Raw genomic sequence first — 18697 nt, 5'->3', positions numbered from 1 at the left:
ACATGGAATGATTTCCAAGGTGAGTAGAAAAGGCAGGTGCAGGGTGGTGTGTACAGTACGCTACCATTAGTGTGGGAAGAAAAGTCAAAGTATACGCACATATATTTGCAAGTGCAGCAATTGTCTCCAGAGCACAGAAAGTCCTGGCTGCCTCTGGGGAAGAGGACCGGGGAAAGGGAGCAGGGCGGGAGTAATAACTTCGCACGGGATCTTCGGAGCTGAAGGCACGCGTCATCTCTTAAAAAGTCAGGTATCTGAGGCCTGGGGGAGAGGCAAGGAGGAGGAGGGCTGAAGTCAGCAGGGCACAAAGCACTCATCTGGATGCTGTCAGCCGGGTCCCCGGGAGCTGCTCCCACAGATTCCAACTTCGGACCGCAGCGGGTTTCACCCTACGCCCTGGGCTTCCACTGAAACGAGGGAGAGACATCTGGAAAGGGGCCCCCGCCCAGCTCTCTGAGGAGCAGGTGACTCTAATCCATGCGAGAAGAACTGGGTCAAGACCTTCACGAGCTTTTTATTCATCGTCTAACCGAGACGTGGTCAGCCTGAACCAAAACAAGCTCCGGTAGCCTCAACATCCTGTCTTACTACAATACCACTGGACAACACCGGAAGTGGGGGCGGAGTTTAGCCTCTCTTCTTTTCAGAGACCGATCAGGGATCTAGACACAGGTGACTCATTAAAAACCAACGGCAAGGCACCAGCAGGAGACATCCAGTGGCCGGGGGCACTGCCAGTGTCACTCACGCAGCCTGCCTCTTCCTTGGCCATAAGGAGCACTGCTTCTGGGGAGAGGGGTTATCCGCGTAGCATCACGAGATGGCACCTTTAGCTTTCTGAGGACTTGGATCGGGAGGCGGCGGTTGACTTGCTGCCCTGAACCTGGGTGAGCAGCCTGTGGGAGCGCCTCGCTGCGTCCTGGGAGACAGGCGGTGTCGCCTTGCCAACGTCTTTACGGGGAGCCAGGGCTGGATCCCGGGGTTGTTCAGGAGCCTCTGCACCTGACTCCCAGGAGCCAGCAGCGGCGTGGAGCACCCCAAGGCCGGGAGGGAGGTGCCTCCCAGAGCAGTCGGGACGGAGGCAGGAGGGGTCCCGGGACGCGGGGGAACAGACATCAGCTGAAACACTCCATGCTGGCTCTGACTCGCTCCATCTCGTGCAGGAAGCTGTAGAACTGAGGCAAGGTTAATTCTGGGGAGAAAAAACCCAGCTTCAGGTCAGTGTTTCCAACTCCACCGAATCACCCATGAAAATCAGTTTCCACCCAGACCTTCTCTGTTTTGGCTTAGGACTCCTAAGCAGTTATTGATGGGTAATTCCCTGTAATGAGGAAGTGAGAGCCCTGAACGCAGGAGGCCCTCAGCTCCCTCTTCCAAAAGAGGCTGTGTTAACATGGCACAGCCCCACTGCAGAGACGAAAGGGCGTCGTTCAGGACGCGGGACCCACATCTCCGGCCAGGGCTCCTCGGATGCCAGCTGTTCCTGCCCCACCTTTCCCCTTGTCCAAAAGGCTCCTCAACTGTGGGGTCGCCAGCCTGCCAAAGGCTTAGTAACACGCCCCCCGCCCCCCGCCCCGTCCATGGCTTCCGCGTGCACAGGCAGCGGCATGGCGACTCCACCGTGTGGCTGGGACCTTTTCTGCAAGAGACGACCTGTGCGGTGAGCTGCGTACGCCGCTGGCTGAAGGAACATGGAAAAGGTGAGAAGGCGCCCATGGAAACTCACACTCACCTAGGTACAAATGTTCAGTCTGATTTCCTTTCTTAACCACCAACTTTAACTGAGTGGGGAAGAAAGAAAGAAATTCAAATTAAAATGGAGACAATTGAGCAAAGAAATTCTCTATTTTCTTTCACCTTATGAAACACAGAAGCATCAGCCTCTCGCTTGAGGGCTGCACGGAAGCAGCCTGGGTGGTCCACCAGCAAGAGTCCCCAGGAGCAAACTTCTGGGAACACTGTTAGGGTCCACTAGTCAGAGCGGGCACGCCAGTGACCGAGGCTTTAGCTGGCCACACTGACATGGACAAAGCACGGTGGTAGAACACCCATTTAAATGGGTATTTAAAGAAATTCAAATGTCAATTTAATAATTTTTAATCAAGTCAAAAACTATCCATGTTAAGGCTGAGGAGCAGACTTACTTGTAAAAAAATACTTCCTACTTTCTCCAGTTCACTGTTCCCAGACGTCACTGCGACACACAAGAGAGAAATAAGAGCTGACTGGGAGCTTACCTTGAAGACCCCAGTTCTGTGGTTTCCCGCAGGAGCCATGGGGGAGGGGCACTATGAGCACACAAGATGTGCTCAGGAAGTCACCCAAGGGAGCCAGGGATAGAAACAGCTGCTGACACGGCCGGCAGAGAAAAGGCCGCGGCTGGCCCCAGCGGTGGAGAGGACTGAGGCCCTGTCTCCCCAACCGAGGCTATCCAAAAGCCTCTGCCACCCAAAATGACCCAGGGCGGGCTCGAACTCGTTACCTCCAAACTTCCACTCCATGTCTATAAGCTGGTTAATCATCAGAGTCTGGCCTACGGCCCACTGAGCAAGGGTGGGGGCATTCTGCTTCCACTAGAACAAAAGCACAAAACCAAAGTCACAACCACAGAACCCCCCCTCCTGATACTGCCCCAAACACAGCCCTGTGCAGTGTCTCCACAGACAGTGGGCAGAGTGCAGAGCCCGGGGACGGCCTATCTGTGCGGGACTGGGGGACCAGGAGGGGACAGAGTGCAGAGCCCGGGGGCGGCCTATCTGTGCGGGACTGGTGGACCAGGAGGGGGCAGAGTGCAGAGCCCGGGGGCGGCCTATCTGTGCGGGACTGGAGGACCAGGAGGGGACAGAGGCAGGAAACACCCGCTCACAGCAATGCTTTATTTCATTCCAAACGGTAAACCATATGACATTTAAATTCAGCCAAATCAGAGAAGAAACAGACGCAGCAAATAGTGCTGGTGGCTAAAAGTTCTATATTCGTCATTTGTGTGAAGGCAAATGAAACGACACAATGAGAGTTCTGCCTTAGTCAGCATTTTCCTTTTCTTTTCAGGAAATAAAAGCAAGGGATCTTAACCTTGATTAAGAGGAATTATACCTTTTCAGAAAAGTGAGTGGCTTTCTCCTCACTAAGACCTGTAAGAGAACAGAGGGCTCATTAACATAAGGAGCAGCTGCAGAAGCCCTGCCGACGACGCCCGATGCCAGGCGGGTGACCTACCCAGAGTCAGGAGATCCGCCCGGACCTGCTCTGCCGTCAGGCTCTTCTTCAAGGCACCTGGGAAGCAGGCGAATCAGTTAGAAGAAGCCAACCAATGAATGAGTCAGCGATAAGAATTTATTTTTTTTTAACATTTTATTTAATTGAGAGGTAAAGTTATAGATAGTGAGAGGCAGAGGCAGAGGCAGAGAGAGAGAAACAGAGAGAGAGAGAGAGAAAGGTCTTCCATCTGCTGGTTCACTCCCCAGATGGCCACAAAGGCCGGAGCTGCGTCAATCCTACACGGGTCTCCTACACGGGTGCAGGGCCCAAGCACCTAGCCCATCTTCCACTGCTTTCCCAGGCCATAGCAGAGAGCTGGATTGGAAGAGGAGCAGTTGGGACTTGAACCAGCAGCACATGGGATGCCAGCGCCACAGGTGGAGGATTAACCCATTGCACCTCAATGCCGGTGCTAAGAATTTAATGGACATAAGGCCGGCGCCGCGGCTCACTAGGCTAATCCTCCGCCTAGCGGCGCCGGCACACCGGGTTCTAGTCCCGGTTGGGGCGCCGGATTCTGTCCTGGTTGCCCCTCTTCCAGGCCAGCTCTCTGCTGTGGCCAGGGAGTGCAGTGGAGGATGGCCCAGGTGCTTGGGCCCTGCACCCCATGGGAGACCAGGAAAAGCACCTGGCTCCTGGCTCCTGCCATCGGATCAGTGCGGTGCGCCGGCCGCAGCGCGCCGGCCGCGGCGGCCATTGGAGGGTGAACCAACGGCAAAGGAAGACCTTTCTCTCTGTCTCTCTCTCTCACTGTCCACTCTGCCTGTCAAAAAAAAAAATTAAAAAAAAAAAAGAATTTAATGGACGTAATCTGTGTGACACAGAGGACAAAAGGAATATGTTCGGGTGGGTTAAGTTGCCACTTATGACACCAGCATCCCATATGGCACCACTTCTGATCCAGCTCACTGCTAACAGCCAGGGAAGAACAGCAGCAGATGGCTCGAGTGTTGGGTCCCTGCCACCCACCCACGTGGGAGACCTGAATGAAGCTCCTGGCTCTTGTGTTAGACCTGGCCCAGCCCTGGCCATCGGGGGAATGAACCAGTGGATGGAAGGTCTCTCTGTGTCCCCAGGAGCCCTGGAGAGCAAGAATGACAGCACACGTTGTGTTTGCTGTTTCGGCACGTTTATCCACTCCTGCAGCAAGTGAGGGGCTTTTTGGGCTTGGGGATGGAGTAACGGATCTGAGGGATGAAGAAGGCTACAGATTCCAGGAACCAAGAGGCAGGGCCGGGTTCAGCAGCAGGCTGGGCACAGGTGTAGCAGCCTAAAACCGCAGGATGCAACATGTCCCATGAGGCTACTTAAATTTTAATGAAAATTACGTAAAATGTAGAATTCTGCTCTCCAGTTGCACCAGCTGTTTCGAGAGCTCAGTAGCATGCAGGGCCGGTGAGCACTGTCCTGGAGAGCACAGGCCACAGGCCACAGGTCAGTTCCATCCTCCCGGGCAGCACTGGCCTAGGAAACGGCCTTCGCACGGTGTACTAAGAGGGACTGACCAGTTTGGCCTCTACAGAGCACAAGTCACTTCCAAAGGGGCTGTCACAGCTTCCCCTCGGAGGCCCTAGGAGCACTCCCCTGTGGAGCCCGCATTGTTCTGCTGTGACTCCTGAAAACAGTGTAGCCAGCAATCGGGCTTCTCAACCTTTCATCCCCAAGCTGCAGCCTAGAGTCGTAATTTGGCGACCAGTTAAAGTTTTTCCACTTAGTCTACCAGAAGATGATCAGTTAAAGACTGGGAGGCCATCCACCTCCATGAAGGGAGGGCCCTGAAACTACACCCTAAGCCCAAGGCCCCACCCCCGCCCCACCCCAGAAACACAATCCTAAAGGCTGTGAGATCAACCCTGTAAACAAAGAGAGGAAATCTTTTATCTCCAAAATCAGGCTGGGCAAGGAAGCCACAGGGAAATAAAGCAGCAAGACCCCAGGAAACTCGGCCACAAAGGCCCTGCCTGACAGGGCCTGCTTCCTAGCCAATCCAATTAACTCACAGCTCCCAGGAGAACTGCTCCTTAGTTTATATCCACCTCAAACCCAGTATTCTGCCTCATGATCCCAAAAGACTGTAAAGTGGGGATTATGACTGTAACCTTTAATTTAACAGGAAACTGAAGATCAGAAAGATTAAGCTTTTTACAGGAGAAAATTTGGCAACTGCATACAGTCAACAATTGTACTAGGGATGGCCAGTGTGGCATAGCGGGTGAAGCCACTGCCTGTGACACCGGAATCCCACATGGCTGCCGGAATGAGTCCTGGCTGCTCCACTTCCGATTCAGTTCCCTGCTAATGGCCTGAGAAAGGCAGCTAAGGATGGCCCATGTGTTTGGGGCCCCGCCACCCGTGCGGGAGACCAGGATGAAGTTCCCGGCTCCTGGCTTCAGCCTGGCTGTTGCGGCCACTTGGGAAGTGAACCAGTGGGTGAAAGACTTCCCTGGCTCTATCTTTCCCTCTCTCTGTAATTCTTTCAAATAAATTAAATAAATAAGTTATAAACTGTACTGCCGAAACTTCATCCAAAGATATGCCTCAAAAAGCCCACGGAGCTGCACTGGGGAAGCTCTTTAGCAATGCGCGTGGTGGGGAAGGAGGTCACTAAGTGGAGCTGGAGTTGTGGTATGGCGTTTCAAGCCTCCACCTGTGAAGCTGGCGTCTCATGGCGGGCACCGGTTGGAGACCTGGCTGCTCCGCTTCCGACCCAGCTCCCTGGGAATGCACCTGGGAAAGCACTGGAAGATGACCTGAATGCTTGGGCCCCTGCACCCAGGTGGGAGACCTAGAGGAGGCCTCTCGCTCCTGGCTTCAGCCTGGCCCAGCCCCGGTCCTTGGGGCCATCTGGGGAGTGAACCAGAGGACAGAAGATCTCTCTCTCTCTCTCTCTCCCTCTCTCTGGAACTCTGCCTTTCAAGTAAATAAATAAACCTTTAATAAAAGAAAGCAAGGAAGATAAGCTTGGGGGAGCAAGGGATGTGGTGCGGCAGGTTAAGCTGCTGCCTGTGACACTGGCATCCCATGTGAGCACTGGTCCCCCTCCTACTGCTCCACTTCCAATCCAGCTCCCTGCTGATGCACTTGAGAGAGCAGAAGCCTCCTTGTGTGCTTGGGCTCCTGCTCTCCATGTGGAGATCTCCACAGAGTCCCAGGCTCCTGGCTTCGGCCATTTGGGGAATAAACCAGAGGATGGAAGATGTCTTTCTCTCTGTGTTTTCCACTCTCTCGCTATGCTTTTCAGATATGATCTTAAGATAAGGACCCTTACCATGCGTAGTTTTTCATTATACAATTTTCCATGAGCTTCTCAAAAGTTGTTGTATTGCTTTGTTTGAAAGGTGGAGGGGGGCCGGGCGGGAGAGGACGCTCCCATGCACTGGTTTCTTTGTCACTCACTCACAAAGGCCAGGTGGAAGCGGGAACTGGGAAGCAGTTGACTGTATGCAGCTGCCTACTTGGGTATCACCGGCTGCCTCCCAGACTGCACCTGAGCAGGAGCCTAGAATTGGAGCCAGAGCCTGGACTCAGACCCAGGCGTCCAACAGGGGATGCAGGCGTCTCAGCAGGCAGCTTAGATGCTAAGCCAAATGCTTGTCCCTCCACCAGCTTTTGGAAGATCCCTCACGCTAAGCCACACAGGTGATTGTCCCTGCTGTCCCCTCTGCTGGGAACTCTTCCTCAGACTCGCACACAGCTCATGCTCTGCTTGAACCTGACCCTCCTGAGCGGATCCAGAGCACTCCATTTAAAATGGCACTGCTTCTCCCCCATACCGGTTCTTAAAAACTGGTTTTCATTTATTTGTAAGGAAGAGAGAGAGAGGACTCCTATGTGTTAGTTCACTCTCCAAACACTCTCAACTGCAGGGGCTGGGTTAGGCTGAAGCCAGGCGCCAGGAACTCCATCTGGGTCTCCCATATACGGGTGGCAGGGACCCAGTTGCTTGAGCCATCACCTCCTGTCACCCAGGGTGTACATTAGCGGGAAAGTGGAATTGGAAGTGAAGCTGTAACTCGAACCCAGGATACAGGCATACCACATGGCATCCTAACTATTGTACCAAATACCATCCCCCACTGCTGTTTTGTGTTTATAACCAACATTATGTCTATTGTCCTTTTTTTCACTAGCACATCAGTTCAGTGAGAACAAGAACTTGGTTTGGTTCCCACCACTGCTGTACACCAAGCTCCTAAAAAAGCACCCTGCACTGTTTACTGTTGTCCTTCGATGAAAACATGATAGAAAAGTCACACAATGGAATACTCTGCAGCCTTTAAGAAGAAAAAGAGGCCAGCGCCACGGCTCACTAGGCTAATCCTCCGCCTTGCGGCGCCGGCACACCGGGTTCTAGTCCTGGTCGGGGCGCCGGATTCTGTCCCGGTTGCCCCTCTTCCAGGCCAGCTCTCTGCTGTGGCCAGGGAGCGCAGTGGGGGATGGCCCAAGTGCTTGGGCCCTGCACCCCATGGGAGACCAGGAAAAGCACCTGGCTCCTGCCATCGGATCAGCACGGTGCGCTGGCCGCGGCGGCCATTGGAGGGTGAACCAACGGCAAAGGAAGACCTTTCTCTCTGTCTCTCTCTCTCACTGTCCACTCTGCCTGTCAAAAAGATTAAAAAAAAAAAAAAGAAAAAAAGAAGAAGAAGAAAAAGAAATAACTCAGTGTTGCCAGTTTGCAAAATGTAATTTTTAAAAAAGGAAAAGTACAGAGCAGTTACACAGTCTTCCCTTTGGGTAATGAAATCGGCTGTAGCAGATCCTTATTTAGATTTTGAATTCTATCCTTATCCAATAGCTAAGTTAGCAGATGTAAAACGCGTTTTAGTTTTTGAACATACTGACAAAAAACTTAAGGGTGCACATCATTGGAGAAAGGGACTGACTGGATGGAACTTTTTCATTTTCTTCCTTTTTGCTATATAAATTTTTTTTCTAAATATGTGTGTGTTTGTTTATGTGCAAGTGGAAGAATTGTGGATCATTTTTGTTCCCTTTCTTGTACATTTCTATAATTAAAAATGTTACTTCGAAAGCAATCAGTTAAATGAATCACACAACAGCCAGCAAGAAGCAAAGCCAAACAGCTTACAGGCCAGAGGGTGCCCACACCTGAGTTTTTTTATTTACTTATTTTACTTATATTGAAAGTCAAAGTGATGCAGAGAGAGGAAGAGACAGAGAGAAGGGGATTCTCCAAATGGCTCTGCCAAAGCCAGGAGCCAGGAACTCCAGCCTGGCCTCCCACGTGTGTGGCAGGGGCCCAAGGACATGAGACACCTTCTGCTGCTGGCCCAGGCACATTAACAAGACGCTGGATCAGCAGTGGCGCAGACAGGACTTGAACCGGCGTGCTGACGTGGGTTTTTAGTGTCTCAGGCTGCACCACAACACAACACGGGCCCTTCCACTCCCGGTCATTCTTCTAGGCTGCTTGTTAAAGTGGTATCACTTGACGGTGACTGACACAGAAGGCCACCAAGGCCACCAAGCTCCAAGGGACAAACAGCAAGCTCTCCATACCGAAGCTACTGTGGCCAGGCAGGAGCCACACTCTGAAAGGACACTTGCATCACGCTAGACCTCAAGCTTCTAGCTCTTTCCAGCTTTTTCCTTTGTTCTTCGTAATGGCACCCATAAAGCAGGCCGGTAGCCTTGACGCCGTATCTAGCAGAAGGAACATTTTACAAATACCAGGCTGGAGTCACCAGCACGTCACCTGGAGAAAACTGGGATGCTCTTCTTTGGGTGCAGAAAACTATCTCTCGGGTGGATTTTGCTTTTATTTATTTAAATTACAGAGAGAGAGGGGGAGAGACAGAGAGAGAGATCTTCCATTTGCTGGTCCACTCCCCAAGTGGACACGACCGGCTGCTTTCCCAGGCACATTAGCAGGGAGCTGGATCAACGTGCAGCAGCCAGGACTCGAACCAGCGCCCATCTGGGATGCCAGCATCGCAGGCAGCAGCTTCACCGGCTGCGCCACAACGCCGGTCCCTTGGGTGGTGACTAAAGCTGTCAAACAGCGCAGGGGACAAAATGGGTGTAAGGGAGGGGGAGGATTTCAGCTTTCCCAAGAGTCAGTTAAGAAGCATTAAACATTGTTCTTCCAGCCAAAAATCTAAGTGAGCCTTTTCGGAGTCATCAGGGAGGCCTGAAGAACAGGACAACGTGGAATCACTTGGCGTTTTGTTGCTGTAATAAAATACCTGTGGTGGTTTGCTAGGAAGAAAATATGTATTTAGATCACAGTTTTGGAGGCTGTGAGTTCAGAGCGCACAGCACAGGCTCCCCCATGGTGAATGGTGGACCATGCACATTAAGAAGCAAGCATGATGGATCAGGTGGGACTTTGTGCTCACTCACAGCAGGCTAACTGGAGAGGTCTGGGGTCTCCTTCCCTGTGGCGTCCCCAAGGACTCTGACCTGTCCTGGGCAAATCCCCGCCACACTCAGTGCCCTACAGCCCCCTCCACGACCTCTCCCCTGGCTTGCTCCCTGGCCGCTCTGTCCACTCACTTTGTATGCTGTGCTCCTCCTGGGATGGGAAACAATGCAAGGATAACTTATTTTGTACCTGTGTTCTGATGATAGAATATTCTATGTATCGATGACGTGCTTACTACTGCAGTGCATTGTCCTTACTCATGATAATACAGCACACTTAATCCTTTGGTAAAAAAAAAAAAAAAAAAAAAAAAAAGGAAGAAGAAGCAGCAGCAGCAGCAGCAGCAGCAGCAGCAGCAAGCATGAGGGGCCAGCGCTGTGGCGCAGTGGGTTAAAGCCCCAGCCTGCAGAGCCGGTATCCCATATGGACGCCAGTTCAAGACCCGGCTGCTCTACTTCAGATCCAGCTCTCTGCTGTGGCCTGGGAAAGCAGTGGAAGATGGCCCAAGTGCTTAGGCCCCTGCATGCACGTGGGAGACCCGGAAGAAGCTCCTGGCTTCCAGCTTTGGATCGGTACAGCTCTGGCCATTGCGACCATCTGGGGAGTGAACCAACAGATGGAAGACTCTCTCTCTCTCTCTGTCTCTACCTCTCTGTTTAACTCTGTCTTTTAAATAAGTAAAATAAACCTTTTTTAAAAAAAAAAAAAAGAAGAAGAAGCAAGCATGAATAGGAAGCCAGGCAGACTCAGGCCTTCCTAACAAGAGCTCACTCCAGAGGGCAGCATTCCCTCGGAAGGTGGCAGCTCCAATGACCTAAGGACTGCCCACCAAGCCCCGCCTCTTGGGGGGTCTCATCAGCTCCCACAGTGCCACACTGGACCCTTGGGGGACGAGCACACCCAAACCACAGCAGAGGCCACGTGAAAGCTCAGAAGAACAAGCAGATGCGGGAGGGGAGTGAGCCACCTGCATCCCGACAGTCACCGACCCCGAAGCCATGGCTGAATCCACCCTGGGAGGCTCAGCCACTACACACACACACACACACACGCACACACACACACGCGCACACACACACACCCTGGGAGGCTCAGCCACTGCACACACACACACATGCACACACGCACACACACACCCTGGGAGGCTCAGCCACTACACACACACACACACGCACACACACACGCACACACACGCACACACACACCCTGGGAGGCTCAGCCACTACACACACACACGTACACACACACCCTGGGAGGCTCAGCCACTGCACACACGCACACACACACACACACACCCTGGGAGGCTCAGCCACTACACACACACACACACACACCCTGGGAGGCTCAGCCACTACACACACACACACGTACGCACACACACGTATGCACACACGCGCACACACACACGAAGCACCTGCCCTGTGCCAGCACTGGGCTGGATCCTGGAAAATGCCCTTGCCAGGCTCACAGGGTACTGGGAGGAGGAAAACTGGCAACAACGCAACGAGGAAGCCACAGGGAGAACCCTAAGGGAAAAGCCGTGGAGCAGGCAGAGCCACACAGCAGGAGGAGGCTGGCAGTTTGGGGACTTAATTCAACATCTGATTAAATACCACTTGTGACTACTGTTCAATGTTAATCTTTTTTTCTCCAGCCAGAAAGAACTCTGTGGGAAGTAGAGAAGGGGAATTATTAACTTTTTGTAAAAGAAAAAAAGTTACTGATCACCCACAAATTGGTAAATATTAAAACAAAAACCAGCCTCTCACTACGAACCATGCACCTCTGAGCTGCCATGATTTTGGCTTCAAAGTAAATAAGTGTGGGGCAAGGGAAGAAAAAATAAAAACATGCTTAAACAGAGGCCTTCCTGCCTGCTTTTTTTTTTTTTTTGACAGGCAGAGTGGACAGTGAGAGAGAGAGACAGAGAGAAAGGTCTTCCTTTGCCGTTGGTTCACCCTCCAATGGCCGCCGCGGCCGGCGCGCTGTGGCCGGCGCACCGCGCTGATCCGATGGCAGGAGCCAGGAGCCAGGTGCTTTTCCTGGTCTCCCAAGGGGTGCAGGGCCCAAGCACTTGGGCCATCCTCCACTGCACTCCCTGGCCACAGCAGAGAGCTGGCCTGGAAGAGGGGCAACCGGGACAGAATCCGGCGCCCCGACCGGGACTAGAACCCGGTGTGCCGGCGCCGCTAGGCGGAGGATTAGCCTAGTGAGCCGCGGCGCCGGCCGCCTGCTTGCTTTTTTAAAGACTTACTTATTTGAAAGTCAGCATTACAGATAGAGAGAGACAGAGGTATACAGAGAGAGGTCGTCCATAGGCTGGTTCACTCTCCAAATGGCTGCAATGGCTGGAGCTGGGCTATCGGAAGCCAGGAGCCAGGAGCTTCTTTCGGGTCTCCCACACTGGTGTAGGGGGCCCAAGGACTTAGAGCATCATCTTTTTTTTTTTTTTTTTTGACAGGCAGAGTTAGACAGTGAGAGAGAGAGAGACAGAGAGAAAGATCTTCCTTCTGTTGGTTCACCCCCCAATGGCCGCTACGGCCTGCGTGCTGCGCTGATACAAAGCCAGGAGCCAGGTGCTTCCTCCTGGTCTCCCATGTGGGTGCAGGGCCCAAGCACTTGGGCCATCCTCCGCTGCCCTCCTGGGCCACAGCAGAGAGCTGGACTGGAAGAGGAGCAACTGGGACAGGATCCAGTGCCCCAACTGGGACTAGAACCCGGGATGCCAGTGCCGCAGGCGGAGGATTAGCCTAGTGAGCCTCGGCGCAGCCGGCCTTGGGTCATCTTCTACTGCTTTCCCAGGCCACAGCCGAGAGCTGGTAAAGCTCTGCCTGCAGTGCCGGCTTCCCACACAAGCCCCGGTTTGAGTCCCGGCTGCTCCACTTCCAATCGGGGTCTCTGCTGTGGCCTGGGAAAGCAGTGGAAGATGGTCCAAGTCCTTGGGCCCCTGCACCTACATGGTAAACCCGGAAGAAGTGCCTGGCTCCTGGCTTTGGATTGGCTCAGCTCTGGCCCTTGCAGCCAGTTGGGGGGTGAACCAGCAGATGGAAGACCTCTCTGCCTCTGCTCTGCCTCTCTGTAACTCTGCCTTTCAAAATACATCTTAAAAAAAAAAAAAAAAAGTGGAGCAGGTGGGACTGGAACCAGTGCCCACATGGGATGCCAGCACCGTAGGTGGTAGCTTTACTTTCTAATCTTGCCAAGGAGATACCACACAATGATAATGACAGTCACAATATTAGCAGCAATGCAAGGACCACATATTGAAGTGGGCATTTTTCACTTGCTTCTTTCTCCATCCTTAGAACAACATATGAGGTACCATCAGCTCCGTTTATTGCTGAAGAAACTGATTCACACACACAGCAAGGAACTTGGCTCCAGGTGTCACAGCAGCCCTAGTGAATAAGCAAGGTGGCTCAGGAGGGTCAGCCTGCCACCAAATGCAAGAAGAGCCATTCGTAAACAAACAATGCAGGAGACAATGGGGACACTTGGACACTGACTGCATATTTTCCTTTCAGGTATGATAATGGCATTGTGGTCTGATAAGGGAAAAATCCTTTATCTTTTAGGGACAGATAAATAGGTATTTGAGAATGAAACACATTTCTTTCTTTCTTTTTTTCTTTTTCTTTTTCTTTTTTTTTTTTTTTTTTTTTTGACAGGCAGAGCGGACAGTGAGAGAGAGACAGAGAGAAAGGTCTTCCTTTTTTCTGTTGGTTCACCCCACAATGGCTGCTGCGGCCAGTGCGCTGCGGCCTGCACTCCGCACCGATCTGAAGGCAGAAGCCAGGTGATCCGAAGCCAGAGCCAGGTGCTTTTCCTGGTCTCCCATGCGGGTGCAGGGCCCAAGCACTTGGGCCATCCTCCACTGTACTCCCGGGCCACAGCAGAGTGCTGGCCTGGAAGAGGAGCGACCAGGACAGAATCTGGCGCCCCGACCGGGACTAGAACCCGAGGTGCCGGCACCGCAGGCGGAGGATTAGCCTATTGAGCCACGGTGCTGGCTAAAATATATTTCTTTAAAATAATACAATTTGGAGAGCAGAGAGGAAGAATGGATAGGAGGACCCTCAGTGCTGTGGTGTGGCAGGTAAAGCTGCCACCTGCAGTGCCGGCATCCCATATGGGCGCCGGCTCGAGTCTCAGCTGCTCCACTTCCGATCCAGCTCTCTGCACTCACATGGGAGACCCAGAAGAAGTTCCTGGCTTTGGATTAGCACAGCTCCAGCCATTGCAGCCATCCAGGGAGTGAACCAGTGGATGGAAGACCTCTCTCTCTCAATTTCTCTTTCTCTCTGCCTCTGCCTCTCTGTAACTCTGCGTTTCAAATAAATAAATAAATATTTTTATAAAAAATTATATACTAAATAGTAAAAGGAAAAAAAACCTAGATAGAGAACCCCACCAAGATCAGCTTTACATAGCTTTTACTTGGCCCTCCCCCTGACAAAAAAAAGGGAGTTCCATGGTTAACTGTGTCTCTCAGACACTGGTTAAACAGGTTTCTTTACTGCAGGACTTCTTAGAATCTGAGCTATGTTAATGTTGTGTGACTCCCCAAGGCTCCAGTGCTGGGGGAAGGGGGACAGTCCTTTGACTCTGATCACTCAAGCCTTTTATTGATGGACCATCAACTTGGGGAGACTGGTCCGGTGGGTTCCCCGGCTCTCCAGCTCTAAAGAAGCTGACTTCTACCAAAGTCTACTGCACAGGTGCGACCAGGAGAAGGAGAGCGTGAGGAGAGGAAGCCTGCGGCTCTTACATTTTAGGTTAGGTTGGGGTGGGGGCGGCCTTGGCCTTGAATGACAAGGAAGCACTACCTTCTGAACAGGACCCAGGGCACAGGGGCCTCTGGGACAGGAGAACAGAGGCAGGGATGTGACTGCCGTAACCAGGTATGGGGGCAAAGGACTCGTTCCAGGATGCCAGCCCTTGCGACTGGAAAGAGACGCGCAAAGCCAAGGGCTAAACCAAGACACTGCCAGCTACAATCCCAGAGGCTTGCACAATGTTCTAGGAGAAACGGGGACTCAAGAGGAGAGCCCTAGAAAGTCATGCTGCCAGGAGAACAAAGGAAGGGCCAAATTCTCAAACTGTTGACAGCTGAGAAGGACAGCAGGCCAGAGACCCTGGAAGGCTCTGGAACATCTACTCGCCAAGAGATGAATTCAGGGGCTGGCACTGTGATACAGCACGCTAAGGTGCTTGGGATGCTGGCATCCTATTGGACCGCTGATCCTGGCTGCTCCTCTTCCAATTCAGCTTCCTGCTAAGGCGCCTGAGAAGGCACTGGATGATGGTCCTAGAGCTTGGGCACCTGACCCACCTGGGAGACCTGGATGCAGTTCCAGGCTTCCGGCTTCCAGGGCCCTTTGGGGAATGAACCAGCAGATGGAAGATCTGTGTCTCTCCCTCTCTCTCTATAACTCTGCCTTTCAAATAAATAAATAAATCTTTAAAAAAATATTAAATACAGGCTATAGTTTAGCAAACACTGTATTAAGTGCCTTACATATATTAATTCATTTATTTCTAACAACTCCATCACAAACTGCTCTTATTACTCCTGGAGGCTCATTTTTCCAGAGCCCAGTAGTTACATCATGTGACGTGACCAAGACGCATCCCCCATCTCTTACTTGTAAGTGACGCATTCCTTGATGTTCTCTGTGCTTACAGAAAATGATCTGCTACACACACTGACAATCCTGCTTGAAAATATAAGCCCAACAGCATAACATTTTGGTTCAACTCACCAAGCATATTCTAATTACTTGCTTTAAGTCTGGACTTTGTGAGGCCGGCGCTGTGGCGTAGCGGGTAAAGCCACCACCTGCAGTGCAGGCATCCCATGTGAGTGCCAGTTCGAGTGCTGGCTGCTCCTTTTCTGATCCAGCTCTCTGCTATGGCCTGGGAGGGCAGCAGAAGATGGCCCAAGTCCTTGGGCCCCTGCACCCGCGTGGGAGACCCAGAGGAGACTCTTGGCCATTGCGGCCATCTGGGGAATGAACCAGTGGATGGAAGACCTTTCTCTCTCTCTCTCTCTGCCTAACTCTGCTGTTCAAATAAATAAATCAAACCTTAAAAAAAAAAAAAAAAAAAAAGACTTAGTGTGCAACCACAACTTACGAAAAAGAAAACCCACTCCTGAGTTCCAGGAACTCTCTGTTAGAGCCAGGAGACAGACACATATGAAACAGCTTAAACAAGAGAGACCTGCTAATGACTATGGTCCAAAATGATAGCTACAGACAAAAGGCAGATGGCACACGCTGAGAGGAAGCGAGGGCCCCTGTGGCCTGAGTGGCTGAGCAAGGCTTTCTGAAAAAGTCAGCATGGGGCTGGGCTCCAGGGCTGGGAACAAAGGAAGGTGGTCCAACAGGCAGGGTGGGGTGGGCATGGCGATGGACGCCAGAGGTCTCGGGCAGGTTCAGGCCCACAGCAGCTGTTCGGCAGACAGGTCTCGGCCCTCAGACCAGAGAGCGAGAGTAAAGACTCAGTGCCGCACGTGGAGCATCTCTCCCGAGAAACACTCACACGCACGAGTACCAGAGGCCATAAGGATGCTCACTGTGGCGTCATTTGAGGCTGAGAAACCAGAACAAGTAAAAAGTCCAGCAAATTGGAAATGAATTTGGGACTGGCTCTGTGGCACAGCAAGCTGACCCATGCTGTGACACCATGCTGTGACACCAGCATCCTGGACTGGAGTGCCGGTTTGAGTCCTGGCGGCTCCACTTCCAATCCAGCTCCCTGTTAATGCACCTGGGAAAGCAGCAGCAGATGACCGAGTGCTTGGGCCCCTCCCACGCTCTTTCCACATCAACTGCATTCTTTAGATGACTGCATGTGATTTCTTTTAGTCAACCTATATCTCTTTTTTTTAATAAAAAATTATTTATTTATTTATTTATTTGAAAGGCAGAGCCACAGAGAGAGGGGGAGACATAGAGAGAAAGAGAGACATCGTCCATCGACTGTTTCACTCCCCAAGTGGCTGCAACAGCCAGTTGTGAGATAGGCCAAAGCCAAGAGCAAGAGGTTTATCAGGGTCTCCCACGTGGGTGGCAGGGTCCCAAGTTTATGGGCCTTCTGCTGCTGCCTTCCCAGGAGCAGTAGCAAGAAGCTGGACTGGAAGCAGAGCAGCTGGACTGGAACCGGCACTTCGATATGGGATGCTGGTGTCCCTAGTGAGGTATAGCTGGCTGCACCACAATGCTGCCCCAACCTTAAAAATGTTAAAGGCAGAATAACAGAGAGAGAGAGAGAGAGAGAGAGAGAGAGAGAGAGAGATCTTCCATCTGGTGATTCATTCCCCAAATGCCCTTTAACAGCTCCAGGGTGAGGCGAGTCTGAAGTGAAGAAACAGGAACCCCATCCGGGTCTCCCACATGGGTGCAGTGGGAGAGCACCTGGGCCACCCTCTGCTGCCTTCCCAGGCACATTAGCAGGAAATTGGATTGAAATGGAGAAGCTGGGAATAGGCTCTCTGATCTAGGATGCCATCACTGCAGAGCTGAGCTCAACTAATTGTGTTACAACGCCAGCCCCCAAATTAACATTAATTAGATTGCCAAATTAACACTGACAACTTTTCAGATGATACATGCCAAAATAAACAATTAGGGGTAGGCCGGCACCATGGCTCACTAGGCTAACCCCCCACCTGTGGCGCTGGCACCCAGGGTTCTAGTCCCAGTTGGGGCGCCAGATTCTGTCCCGGTTGCTCTTCTTCCAGTCCAGCTCTCTGCTGTGGCCCAGGAGTGCAGTGGAGGATGGCCCAGGTCCTTGGGCCCTGCACCCCATGGGAGACCAGGAGGGGGCACCTGGCTCCTGGCTTCGGATCTGTCGCTCCCCCTCTTTGTGGAGGAGCAACCAGGACCCTGCGCTGTTCTTTCGTCTGCTCGGCCCTCCCCGGGTTTGCTGCTGGTTTTTCCCGGGTTGGCTACTATCCCTTCCACCTCCGTGGAAGGGCAGTTCCCCCTGGCCGCATTCCCCACTTCCGCAGGGGAGCGGCACACCGCCGGCCGGTTCTCTCGGGGGCTGCAAGGGTTCCCTTAGATGTTCCCCATAGATGTTCCTGGTGCATGCCGTCTCTCTCCTCCTTTATAGTCCTCCTCCGCCAATCCCAACTCGGCTGCCCACACGCCGAGTACGCTGCTCTCCAATCAGGAGCAAGTCCTACAATTTATTAGTTGAACTGGAGGCAGCTGTGCGGAAGCTGTTTACTTCTCTCCCAGCGCCATATTGTGGGAGAGCAGATGCATAGAATAAGTCTTAATTCGAGTAACAGTCTAGTCCGGATTGCTCCCCACAGATCCCCCTTTCTTTTTATTTTTGGCGTTGATACGCGCCTGTCTTCGGTGTCCCGCGGCACACACTCTGCTCTACTTGCTAGAGTTGCCACAGGCTCTTACAAGTCCTATCAATCAGGAAAACCGAATCCGGGTCCTCTCTTCGCCATGTTGTGAGGAGGTTTTTAGGCGCTGATGCGTGCCTGTGTTCGGTGCCCTGCAGCGCATGCTCTGCTCTGCCTGCAGGGGACTTACAAGACCTATCAGGCAAACCGAATCCAAGCCTTCTCATTGCCTTATTGTGGGGGAGACTTATTAGTGTTGGTTCGTGCCTATCTTCGGTGACCTGCAGCTCATACTCTGGTCGAGCTGCTTGCTGGCGCTTACCGCCTTAATCAGGCAGACCGAATCCAAGCCTTCTAATGGTTGTATTGTGGGGAAGCCTTACTGATGTTAATTCGTGCCTGTCTTCGGTGACCTGCGGCGCATAAGCTGCTAGCTGCCCGCAGGTGCTCATCGCCTCACTTGATTAGGCAGACCGAATCCAAGCTCTCACATTGCAGTGTTGTAGGGAGGCCTTTTTATTTCTCTATTTCTCTATCTCCGGGCATTCCTATTTCTCCCATTTTACTTCTATCTTCCAGCATTCCTATTTTTCTCATCTTACTTCTAAACTTCTGTTTCTCTTATCCCTGCGGCTTTCCGGCACCTCGCCCCGCTGGCGGGTTCCCGGCTCTGCGCCGCTTCAGCC

The 18697-nt window shown here is 52.4% G+C and overlaps 1 protein-coding gene and 1 non-coding gene across 7 annotated transcripts in view; one reads left to right on the top strand and one right to left on the bottom strand.

The window, feature by feature from the left end:
- Positions 1-494: 494 nt before the first annotated feature.
- The window catches only part of COMMD7 (COMM domain containing 7), a 35674-nt gene continuing 17471 nt past the window's right edge, over positions 495-18697 (bottom strand). For 3 of the 6 annotated variants that reach the window (XM_051845096.2, XM_051845097.2, XM_070051948.1), the window contains 6 exons: positions 3220-3276; positions 3097-3134; positions 2483-2573; positions 2145-2194; positions 1733-1781; positions 495-1192 (listed from right to left, as the gene is read on the bottom strand). In XM_051845096.2, the coding sequence (XP_051701056.2) occupies positions 1116-1192; positions 1733-1781; positions 2145-2194; positions 2483-2573; positions 3097-3134; positions 3220-3276 (362 nt within the window). In that variant the 3' untranslated portion in view covers positions 495-1115. The other 3 variants (XM_051845094.2, XM_051845095.2, XM_070051947.1) reach the window with 1 other exon arrangement.
- On the top strand, positions 11402-11479 carry LOC127491243 (small nucleolar RNA SNORD105). The gene has a single exon (XR_007919829.2). It is a non-coding gene; the product is annotated as a small nucleolar RNA SNORD105 (small nucleolar RNA).

This window comes from Oryctolagus cuniculus, chromosome 11 (genome assembly GCF_964237555.1).
Source record: "Oryctolagus cuniculus chromosome 11, mOryCun1.1, whole genome shotgun sequence".
NCBI lineage: Eukaryota > Metazoa > Chordata > Mammalia > Lagomorpha > Leporidae > Oryctolagus > Oryctolagus cuniculus.
Note: the sequence above shows the minus strand (reverse complement) of the source record. Positions and strands in the feature narration are given on the sequence as shown.